General features: G+C 40.8%; 1 protein-coding gene across 1 annotated transcript in view; it reads left to right on the top strand.

Annotated features, from left to right (window-relative positions):
- Positions 1-13,186, top strand: part of BMPER (BMP binding endothelial regulator) — a 429,950-nt gene that overhangs the window by 267,320 nt on the left and 149,444 nt on the right. The window contains exons 7-8 of the mRNA XM_078688231.1: positions 3,873-3,972; positions 8,088-8,197. Coding sequence (XP_078544357.1) covers positions 3,873-3,972; positions 8,088-8,197 — 210 coding nt within the window. The remainder of the gene's footprint in view (positions 1-3,872; positions 3,973-8,087; positions 8,198-13,186) is intronic.

Here is a 13,186-nt window from a genome sequence, read left to right as displayed (position 1 = left end):
ACTCACTTTAATAGAGTGGGGGAAGGATTCCAAATCTTATAATTTCTATTAACTATTGTTTTAGAATCCATCTTTGCTTGACCCTGCTTCTCCAAACGATGAAAAAGAGCCAAAATATATGTCTTTGCTGTATTTTACACAGAATAACATTTTCTCAGCATGGTCATTTTATAACACTTCACCGCTTAAAAAAGCCATGATATTAGTGTAAACAATGTTCGAGACATTTAGTGATCAGTATTAAAGGGTGCTTAGAATATCTACCGATTATAAGAACCGTTTTCTGTTGTTTTAAGATGCCTGGCCTGCCATACACAGTCCAAGCACAAATGTTTTGAACCAAAATGCCAGAAATCTGAAGTGCCAGAAATTCAAATTGACTAAAATCCGTGGACAGCTAGCGTTTCAGAACGTTTCATGGATAAGTAGTGTTCTTACCGAGCAGGGTGCCTTTGCGCGAGTGAAGGATGCCCCCCTCCAAGTAAAATGTAAGTGCACAAAACGTGACACCTTCAACCACAAATGACAGAAGCCGAATCGGCTTCTGCGGATTAATAACCAACTCCTATTTCATATACTCTACCAACAATACCACCAGCTGGCTGGGGTTTCTTCTATTGTAAGGGATCCCATAAGAGTGGGAATATGAGTTTTCTATTTATTGTCATGACAGCGGTTTCAAATATTAAGTTCACCTGCAAAGTAACAACTTCATCAAACATTTACAGCACTTTGTCCATCTAAAAATGTAGATGCACGTTGTGCAGATAGCATGGAAAGTACTCGAATACCCTGTGTGCTGGGGCATAAGGAAATGGAGTATGCCACATGATAATTTTTTCCAGCTAGAGAAAAGGGAAAAAGAGTGTTTACACATTCCCACAGGCCTATGATGTTGATTTTCTGCAATGTTGACAGTTTGAAGTTGTGGCGTAAGGCTTACCAGGAGTGAATCTGAAAATCTTAGAATGTCGAAATTTGCAGAAGCCTAGTCCTGCCAATTTCTAAATTCCAAAAATGATCAATATTTTGTTGTTGTAGGCAGAACCCTACAATTTTATGGTTTTTCTAATTTTGTGCACATCAGGCGCTGTGGAAATGCACATTATAGAACTGTGGGGTTAAAGGACTGGTTATGAAACAAGGTGCACCATGCAGTGTTGCAGTGTTTATGCAGGGTTGTACTTAGCTAGAACTACGGCCAGAGATAGTGAACCCTTCTCATGCTACTGACATAAGCAAGAAGCATTGTGAGCCATGATCCTTCAGGAGGCGTCTATCATTCTGTGTTGCATCCTTTGCAGTGGCACAATGTACTGTATTGAGGAACATTGATGACTACATCATGTGCATCCATTTCATTTTGTCCTGGATGAGTCCAGCATGTGTTGTTTGACTCCATTCACCCCTCCCATGCTGGTGACGAACAGGCCCCGCCCTGTTCGTTTGTTTACCGCAAAGCGGAAAAATCGCGGCCGCAGCGAAGGGGTTAATTGTTCTTTCTATATCTTTGTTCACCCCCTCCTCTGCACTGAGCAGTGATTCATTTGAGCCGGTGGTTTCCGGTGCTCAGCACCGGCACTTAATTTTCAACACCAACACTTATGACAGTCTACCACATGGTGGTTCTGTTTGAAGGGCACAACAAACACAAATCAATACACATTAAAAATGAAACCTGCAGTCTTAGCCATTATTTTAGCTTTGAGGACACAAAGTAGTCTGAATTGTCACACTTAGGAGTAAAGGGATGCTTGATAGTTATATTGGTACTGTCATTGGCAGCCTTGGCAGGAGCATTTGGTGGTGCAAGCTGCAGTGACCCGATGAGGGTCCTGACACTTATTTTTTTACAAATTAAGTAAGGGCACTGAGTATTGCCCAAAATGGATGAACAATTTAGACGACTTTAAGAAGGCCAGCAGATTTAGTGAATTTTACTGGGTATCAGTCGAAAACAGGTTGAAAAAACTGAAACAGTGTTCGATTATCCAAACAAGGCACTTATGACATTATTTGTTATCAACAAGTGAGGTAAGCTGTTATCAGATGGAAATAAAGACACTCCCTAGTGCTGTAGGTGAGCAATTGATGATTTTGGCTGTATACGCATACTTCTTACCTCTGCTCAAGAGCAAGCAGTGACCCCACTCTGATACTCACAGTTCTAGTCAAATTTACCTTGCAGGATTATCAAGTCCTGAAAATCCACATATGCCACCATTATAAAGGAATCGATAGGTGACATTAAAAGTTGGCAACTCTGAGGTGATCGACCATTAGGGATGTAGGCATCCAGGCCAAGTGGGCAGACCAAGCTGTGACTAATTGGATTCAGGTTATTTCCAGACGAAAGTCTCTCTTGAGACAAACTAAATGGATGGTGTACAGGATTGGTATTTACCACTTGATGTGAATGAAGTTTAGTAAACTGGCACTGGATCCATGACACATTGGTGGTTTGTGGTGTGCACATGGGTGGTGTGAGTGGCGGGGGGCTCATATCAGATCGCTGGGGAGAATGCAGACACTGAGGGATTAATATACGGAAACAGGATGGGCAGTGTGTTTGGGGGTTGCCGGAGAGATACAAATGTATGAACAGTGAGAGGGCTTGGAGAATATAATTTAATACTGTGCTGTTGCATCATTGACTAAATCATTGCAAGGGTTTTATGCTTCTGTATTGTTTTACCCGTTTCTTATTTGCTTATTGTTTTAAAACAATAAAATGTTTTCCTAAAATCCCCTGCTATTTACCCTTGAGTTAGGCTTAAACTCTTATGAATGTGCCCAGCTCCTCAACAAAACTAGAGAATGTTGTCGGTTACAATTTACCCACAATGTTAAGGGCTTTGGGCCTCATTTATAAGGAATTGACATAGGTCAGTGCTGCAAGTTTTCTTGCTACGCTGCCCTACTCAATGTGAAAGGGCAGTAATGTACCGTATTGATGAAATATGGTGCATTGCTCTCAGGTCCGGACTGGCTACCAGGCATTTTGGCACGCTGCCGAGCTGGGGGCTGATGTCACTGCAGTGGGTGCTATTTCATTGATGGAGACCTGCGTGTGCTTTGAAATAAACAAACAAAATTTATTTTGTTCTGCACACGCAGGTCCCCATCAACGAAATCAGCCCCCAGCTCGGCAGCATGCCAAAACGCCTGGTAGACAGTCCGGCCATGATTGCTCTTCTCTTCTCCTGCACTGGCACACAATTTACTGCCTGGCGCCGAAGTAGGCAAGGGTGTCTGCGTTGCATGTAGGATTGTTTTTGTGCAGGAGCACCACCTTCCTGCACAGAAACACTCCTGAGAAGGAAAAAATGCAGAAAAATACAAATATTTGTCCTCGTTACATCTGGTCTGACGAGGCGTAAGGTTTTGCCGCTGCCCCAGGTTAATGTCAATAAGTAAATCTGGAGCAGCGTCAAAATCAATCTGTGTTGCTTGGAAAAACCCACTGCAACGCCCATGGAAAGCCGTCCCTGGTGCAGAGTAAGGCAACTCAGTGACTTGCGCTGCTTTGTCTTACTCCATTTCTATGAGACCATGCGAAGCCACACAATGTGGCTTTGCTTGGCCTCATGGACGGTTGGCAGGCTTGCGACACCGGAGCATCAGTAAAAGTGAAGATCCGGTTTCACTAACCTCTCATAAATAAGCCCTTTTGCTTCTTGAATAATGACCAGTGTGGAAAACAGACTCATTGATAATTTATTGATCACTTCTTTTTAAGCACTACTTTGTGAACTTTTCATTCAAGCCCATGATCTGGTTATGGATGTTGTCTAAAATACTGAAAAGCTAGCGCTTTTATCAATATTTTAAAATGTCATTTTACTTTGCAAACTGTTGTTATTTTCCACCAGGGAGGCAGGACACAGTGCATAAAAGAAGTCTGTCCCATTCTGTCATGTCCCCAGCATCTCAGTCACATTCCTACGGGGCAATGTTGTCCCAAATGCCTAGGTGAGTGAGATTTTTCTTAATTAAACAGTACTTGATAGCTGTAATGACCGTGTGCGTGTGTGTGTATGTGTGTGTGTGTGTGTGTGTGTGTGTATACATATATGTTCATGTTTCCCTTTGATTTTTTCTTTTATCAGTAGGTAGTATGCCCAAACTGAATTCCTGTGCTTGTGATAGTGTCCATAGGGAAATAAGTTACGTATACATTTATTCTTGATTGCTGTGATGTTGAACAATGTCGATATCGAAATGCCTTGCTATTAGGAGGCAACACAAGGGAGCATGGTTGGGTAGTGGGTCCAGCCTTTGGATGCAAATAGACCTACATCAGCAGTCTCCTTGTACAGAGGTAGAGACACACAATGCGCCTGCTATTATGCTTTGATGTTACCCTTCGTTGGCAAAAACAAAGTCTGGTAGAAGAGATCAGTGGATGGAGGGACCAACACAGTGCCCTGCTAAAGTGAGTGATGTTTTTTGACTACCTGGGAATGAGTCTGCCTTATGATTTTGTAATGGATATGTTCTTTCAGCGATTGGTGCTGTGTATGGACCGCCACTAGCTTGCGCCACAAACACGCATCTTCCCTCCTCAAGAAATATAACTTTGTAAATATCGGAGAAACCATCTTGGAACGCTGACCCTCTGTTCGACTTCAGTCATCTAGAATTACATAGAGGCGGTAGTTTGGACTGTCGCATCTCTCCTCATAAGGATAAAACCAAATTCCCCGTAAATGCTTGAGGGACTTCCTCAGATTTGAGAAAATGTCAGCAGCAGAGCTCACGAAAGGGGATAAAGGCACTCTACTTTGGCCATTTTGAAAAAAAGTGTTCATTAAGAGTGACAGCACATCTGGGGAGGTGTTAGTAAGCCAAATTGCATATTTCACAAAAGATTTCACAAATCGATCGAGCTGTACGTAAATCTAACCAGGAAACTGGAACCACATTTCAGAGAGTAAATAACAGAAGCACTGTGTTTCGTGTCTAACCGCATTAATACTAATTCCCTCCTTCACCTTTTTCATCGCAGTCAATGCAATGCGTCCTTTTCCCTTGGTATGCATTTTCAGAAGTGGTTTGGTTTAATAATGCGCCCCTTGGGCTTCCACAACGCTCAGCACACAAAGACCAAAGGAGTGCTTGGTGAAGGCCATTACTCCAGCCTCGTTGTGGTGCCATGTCAGCTCCGTCACAGGCCGCCATTAGCAGGAAGAGACGACGGGCGATGAGGCCGCTTTTCCACTCACAGCACCACAGCCTCTCCTGGGAAAACTCTGAATGTGGTTAATTGCCGCTAAATCCACCGAGTTTATATTTAAACGCATAATCCCCAACATGTCCATAAATAAATGATATGTAATCTGGCTAATTACTACCATCGCGATGCATATTTCATGAATTCTCAAAAAATGAAAGCATTAAAGTGAAAGAACTCTAGTCTGCTGTTTCCAATTACAGCCCAATGTGCCAGAATAAAGCTTTTCAAATCAAAGACATCGCACATTTTAGTTGGATATTTGTTTTAAAACGTCTTTCCAGAGACAGCACAGAGCCAGTCATATTAGTAGCGCCATCTCAGGGACCGGAAGTCCGTGCTGCCCGAGGCCACTGGGCTCCTGTTCTAGGCCTTATCTCCATGAATACGTCATGTCCCGGCTGAACGCATCTGAAACTCTCTTCTCCCTCAAAGCTATACTCCTTGTAATCAGCTGACAGCGACTTCTGTCTAATTAGACCGCAATACAGCTTGCCCCTGGCCGAATTCCGAATGAGTAATGTACTCTTTTTTGTCAGAGCATATATATATATATATATATATATAGATATATATCCCTTCCCTTCCTTCCCTTTTAGAGGAAAAAATAAACTTTTAACTTCGCAACTCTTTAAAGTATAATTTAACGAGGAGCCGTAGGGCAGACAGAACCCTTGCCTGTTGGTCTCCTGTTAGATAGTTCTTCTCAGTGGATACTGTTTTCACCTGTTGTGCACATGCTCAGCACGGTGATGTAACTGCACTGTTGAAGATCAAGCATACTAGTTCACGGTGGCAGGCTAATAAAGGCTCGTCTTCATGTTTTCCTATAACAAGCAGATTTTTTGAAGGGGGCTGTTTAATGTTCATATTTTTCTTCATGCTCAAATGCAAACTTGACTTAACACAGTTACGTATCCTGACCTTCATGTACTTTGTCAAACTGAATTTCGCCATGTTTTGGAAAAACAATGTAGAATGCTGAATTTGAAAATAAGTCGCTCCACTTAAAAGCCCCAAGAAAAACCCCAGAGACGAAAATAGAAATGCCAATGAAGTTAATTCATTGCCATTTTGTTTTTGTCAACCTGCTGAGTGGCAGCAGTGGTGGGCTGCAAGTGAAATAGTTTATAGTTGGATATCCCTTTGGCAGTCTGTCTTGGGACAAGACAGACATGCGCACTATAAACCTCTTAACCCAGCTGTTTGAACAACTGGGTTGAGAGCCTGTACAGGCCTCTACTGTCCTCAGGAGCGCTGAGAGATGCCACACCCTCCAATCCTGGTGCTTCTCTCATGCTGAGAACAGCGCCAGGATTGATTAAGTAGGTTAGCGTGGGGCCCTGGACATGACGTCGGCAAAGAAGAGCACCGAAGCGAGGAAGGCATGTCTGCACAAGTAGGTAATTGTTTTTTTTGTTATTTCATTCATATATATTATGTATTTATTTTATGCTCCACCCATTTGCGTGCCCTCCAATCGACGTACTTGCCAGCTGCCACTGGTCAGGATTGCAAAGATTTGAACAGACCTACAAGTCAAATATGTGCAGAGCGGTTGTCAACAAACTGGTTCACGAAGGAGACTCACACATGATGAGATAAAGAAAGTGGAGATGACAGAGCGGTAATACACTCCACACTCTGCCATCTCCATAAACATTTACAAGAACTGCACAGAGGCCCATGCAAACCTTATGCAGAGTTTAAGGGCACACCCTGAAGATGTTTCTAGATGGGGGTGGGTGTGTTGGGTAATGATACAGAGCGAAATTCATCAGTTGAGGGCTTTTTATCTTTGAATTACATTACATACATTAGAATTTCATTGCAATTATTATTTTTTTCTACACATGAATATTAGGGGTGTCATTTAGAGTTTGGCTGATGCAAAGCTCCTGCCAAAAAGAGACGGATGCCGCATTTGCCAAGTTTACAATTCACCAGCGACATTTAGAGGTGGGCGAAGTGCCAGGGTGGAACCTCAGCTGGTTGTGTCACAGAAAAAAAATTGACTAAATACCCTTCTGCCTCAGGACCATCAGTGAATGTATGATAAAATAACTACCCTGTTTAGGGTAGTCCTACCCACAAAATTTTACCTGATCTGGACTGGCAAGGAAAACCTGAAAATCCCAAACAGGACACACCAGAAATAAACCTCACGTCCTGCGAGAAAACTCCCAGCATGTCAGGGCTATCGATTTTTTTATTTTCAGTATACATCATCCTGCTTTAGGAGTTTGTTGTTGAGAAACAACATTTCTTACCAAGCAGTTGTATCAGACAATGCGCTGGCTCAGCTGTAGACGCAGTTCCACTGAAGTCGCAGAGATCCCTGCCAGTTAGGCATCTCTAAATCTGGTGGGCAGCCCTCCACCAGGAAAGAAGAACCCACAGTCTCTGCGGACCTCCCAGGCCATTCAAGCCTCTAAATAACCCCCGAGAAATTTGTCTTTTGGAACCCTAAATTCTGTTGTGGGACCATCAACATTCATGATGGACTAAAAACAGCAGAAGGATATCAATTCTGGAGGTTAAGGACTGTTGCAGGCCATGTCATCTAATATGAGGGCCCATTGCAAGCACTCCCTCAGTGTCTTTGCCTTGCCACTGGACAATGACTTGATGTGTTACCTGATCTTTGGTGATCAAACCCAACTTATTAACACGCTTTCTTTCATAAAAGTCCTAAGTTACAGTGCCATTTAGACCATCAAGAGTAAAGCAGGTACAAAGACAACCCTCACAAATAGCATTAGCACTGATTGGGAAGTAATGCGTTGTAAAATAATACCATGAAGTGCCATATTTTCTTTTACAACGGCTAACATTTTCATACATTTTTTCTTAGGCCAGCGAAAAGTGTTTGACCTCCCTTTTGGAAGCTGCCTCTTCCGCAGTGAAGTTTATGACAACCAATCCACGTTCTTATATGATAACTGCACAACATGCAGCTGCAGGGTGAGTTAAACACAAGCAATACTCGACCAACATTCTTATATTTATGTTTTTCCTTCCTGTGGTTTTTACACTTAGAAGACAACTTATAATGATATTATTATCGTCTAATTACTGATGGACATGAGGGCGATCAGCATGGTGGGATAGGCACGATCATGAGGAAGAATTTGCATTTGGTAAATTTGACTCCCCAGCCATGTTTATGGCACATAGTGACATGCAAAATTGATCATACCAAATATGTAAGAAAAGTAGCTACAATATTGTATCAGTGTTGTAGGAAGGTTACATTTATGAATTTGGATCTCACCCTCTTACATTAACAAGGCACAACTTGAAATGAACCCCATAGCAACATTCACCCCAGTTCCTTTTATATCTCTCAATAGAAGTTATAGTCACATGATGTATGATGGAATTACAATCGGTATTACAACGAAAATCCTTTCAGCAATTTTTTTTACAAAGGATATGCCTTTGCAATTGATGCGTTTACCACAAAATTGTAATTATTTTACCGTTAAGTATAAGCCTTTATGTGTATGTATATATATATATATCTATATATATATATATATATATATATATATATATATATATATATATATAGGTTTATACAAGTCTATACATATGTATTTGTATGTTAATGGGTTGATACCTGTAAAATACTTACATTTCTATGATAAATACATCCGTGGTAAAGGCATACACATTGTAGAAAAGTAACAGGAAAGGAAAAAAAAAAAAAAAAAAAAATATATATATATATATATATATATATATATATATTCGTTCCACATATATATATATATATAAACCTTAGTATTTTTACCATGTTTATACTTAGCCCCACATGTGACTTGATTTACACCAATCACTGGCACTTTAAAAGAACGTTTCACAATTGTGAACACTGTCATGTGAACGGAGCCGAAACATCATGCGGCTAATTTGCACTGAATAAATAAATTAGCACTTTAATTGGTCCGTGTCTGCGAAATTCTGTGGCGTGGAGGATTCCTGGCACATAGAAATAAAACGCTGGTACTTGGATATATACATATATATATATATATATATATATATATATATATATATATATGTATATATATATATATATATATATATATATATATATATATATATATATATACATATATATATACCAACCACAAAAGTTGCCTGCAGTGAGGGGCCCAAACAAGGAGACAAGTTTCGCCGTTTATTATTGAAAGATGCCGTGGATACAAGGCTGACTGTTCTTGCCAAATCTGCGAGACAGCCAGATGCGTTTCGTGCCCCTCGGCACTTCATCATGGGCCACTGGCTGCGAGTGAAGACAAGCACGGTATTTTGAAGGCACCAGATCAATTGCAGTCTCCACCCAAGTGGGCGTGGCCACCCCTGTGGCCCGCTGGTACATGTAGTGCCTTCGGTCCTACTCGAGTAAGTTACCGTGTCGCTCCATTCAAATAAAAGTACATAAATCCCCAGTGGGTTGCAAAGTAAAAGACCGCTTCAGATCCGCTTCCGTTTATTCTTTCAATGGCATCCTTGTCCTTATGTCTCAGCGTCGGTTGGCGCTGTGACAGGGCTGCACGCCGTGCAGCGGGACCTTCCTCTCGGCTCAGGCGGTGCCGCAACTATACCAACCACAAAAGTTGCCTGCAGTGAGGGGCCCACAAAAGGAGATAAGTTTCGCCGTTTATTATTGAAAGATGCCGTGGATACAAGGCTGACTGTTCTTGCCAAATCTGCGAGACAGCGTGATCAAGCCGTAATGGCGAAACGCGTCGTTTTTTCCACTTGCACAATACATTTTTCCTGCAAGAAGCTCTGGGTGTCCTAGTCTCTTCCTGTAACAGGAGGTTTATCAATCCCAGCTGGGTAAAGGCTGTCAGTTTGGGGCGGTCCGAACACGGGTTGCCGGCAACCCCACAATTGCAATCACCTTCCTCCTTAATACAGGAGTAGACGCCCAGATGCGGTGCAAAATAGATTTAATGGCTCCAAATAACAAGGTGTTGCAGCTTTCGCCTTGATCACGCTCTTGACATTTGCATTTCACTTAGGCCATTTAAACAGTGAAAAGAAAACAGGGAAAGGGGACTACTGAATGAAACTGGTTTCTCAGTATAATACTGTAACAGCCATCTTAACATGTATCAAGTGCGTTATTCATACAATATACAGACCACTGTGAGTCAAATTCAAAAATTCAAAAATTACAATTTTTACATGATGATTATGAATAACCCTCCATACATTAATATCACCCAATCATCACGCCCCAGCGGGCATTTTGACAAGCTGATGTACACAATAACACTATATTTCACATAAATATGTGAGTAATGTCCTCATCTCGCCCCAGTGGGCTGATAATTAATATGTTCACTTCTAATATGCTCAAGAAGTTGGCTGCCAGAAATTTCAACAGCAATAGTACCACATCCCTGAAAAAATCAAATCAAATCAATTAAAATCTTGTTCCATATATATAGATATTCATATATACACATTTAAAATAAAATTTATTAAGTACATATAAAATATATATGTGTGGAAATATATATTTAAATATATAGTGTATTTATATATAATTATTGTTTAAAAAACGAAATGCACTGCCCACTGGAGGGTTTAAAAATTTGATTGTACCAGCATGCCGTGAAATAATAACAATGTCCACTGGAGGGACAGAAACCACGAATAGAGGCAATTGATGTGGGGACTTTAATAATATTAAACAGTGCGAGGCTTACCTTTGAAAAAGTTCACGTGCGAACGAAACGCGTCAGGACTGCCATCACCATTGTTAAATAAAATTGCATGTCAGCCAATCGTGTGAGTGCGACTCCATTTCTCTACGTGTTGGAGAGTTGGGCATGATATATATATATATATATATATATATATATATATATATATATATATATATATATATATATATATATATATATATACATTCATATATTATCCTATTAACCCACAACCACTGAACCCTGAGAAATTCCTTGCCACCCGAAAAATCTTGCCACCCAAAAAATTCCCTTGCCACTAAAAAACCCATACCGCCCTAAACCCTACATATATATATATATATATATATATATGTATATAGATATATAAAACGCATCATGCTGATGCAATTAAAACCTAAATTGTTATGTACGCATAGTTGTCCTCTTGGTCTGTTCCGGTGGGAAGGGATCTGCTGTTTTGGATTAAATACATGCTGCCGTTTGCAAGTTTGAGAGCAACCATCCTCGAGAAAGTTCGTCAGGATAGTGGCATTCTCAGCATTTTTTATTCATTCAAGGTATTGAACAACTGCCGAACCATCGAAAACCAAGCAGGAATGGTGTGCCTGCTGACACGGGTCAGATTATAACTACATGAGGAGTACATGTAATTAGAACCAGCACTTACAGGCATTCACCGTGTGGAGGGAAATATGCGGCTGGATGTAGTGTGAAGCGACATTGGTTTTGACTCCATTAATGTGACTTTGCCTTTTGCCAAAGTAAAAATATGTGCACAGCCATGGAAATATGTTTCTTGCCAGTATGCATGAAATATCGGGTAGCCCTTATCCATTGTGGATATGAGATTTGAACATTGATAAAAACCTAAAAAATCCCTTAGCACCCAAAAATATATACTCACCCTAAACCCTTACATTACCCTTGCCACTCAAAATTCATACCCCCACTACGCCCCTTAAATTCCCTTAGCCCCTAAAAGCCATAACCAAACTAAACCCTAAAATTACCCTTGCCATCCAAAAACCCACACCCCATGCTAAACCCTAAAATTGCCTTTGCCACCCAAAAAACCCATATGCATTCCAAATTCTAAAATTACTCTTACCACCCAAAAACCCATACTCAATCTAAACCCTAAAACAACACTTACCACCCAAAAACACATTTCCACCCTAAATCCTAAAAAATATCCATGCCACCCTATTAATCACTGTGTATATACACACACACACACACGCACACAATCACCACACACGCACACACACACACACACACACACACACACACACACACACACACACACACACACACACACACACACACACACACACACACACACACACACACACACACACACATATATATATATATATCATAAATATAGGTGTGTAAATGTTATATGTCTAATACTTAAATGTAATACTTTCCTTACATTATTTTTTTCTATGAAAATGCCTTAAAAATTCATGCTTTAACAATGATATTCATTGTAAAAGCATCCATGGTAAAGGTATACTCATGGTAAAAATATTCATTGTTATGCTTTTGTTGTAAAGGCATCTAGTTGTAAAGGCTATTTCCCCATTCTGACAGCATAAATCAGTTTTTAAAACTTCCACCACTCATCTCCTTCCCATTTTCACGAAATTTGCCTCGACTGCAAGTTCTACTGCTCTTTTATCGTTATGTCTCTTTGAAGCTATGGGGCTTATTTAAATGTAAATGCCAGCATTTGTAAAGCTCACAGCTAACTCCGGAGAGGTGTCCCGGCACTGGGGGTCATCGGGAACATTAAGAAAGCTATTGCCCAGAGTCACATGGTGCTGGGCTAACCTGCCGCTCGAGCTCGGTAACAAACCGTGAACCCTGTGGTCCGGAGTCAGGCACCCTGGCCGCTGCACCACACCTCTTCCACAAGCACGTGGTGCCTCACTTTTTCCCATTTAAAAAGTGACACATCGATGGTGCAAGGGGCTTGTAAATAAGCACCTATGTTTTCATCACTCACACTTGTTTCACTTGTTCTGTTCAGTCTTCAGTATTAATCAAACTTAGGTCCATTTATATATTATCTACTGGCATTCGCCAGTAGTTAGGTATAGTTAAGACAATGTTGCCATAGGTAAAGCATTTTTCGACCTGCCTATATCATTGGTGCAGTTTGACAAATCTTCATGGAATATTCAAGAAGAAGTGTGTCAGTGATTCTTGTTGTGTATGG

This window comes from Lissotriton helveticus, chromosome 4_1 (assembly GCF_964261635.1).
Source record: "Lissotriton helveticus chromosome 4_1, aLisHel1.1, whole genome shotgun sequence".
NCBI lineage: Eukaryota > Metazoa > Chordata > Amphibia > Caudata > Salamandridae > Lissotriton > Lissotriton helveticus.
Note: the sequence above shows the minus strand (reverse complement) of the source record. Positions and strands in the feature narration are given on the sequence as shown.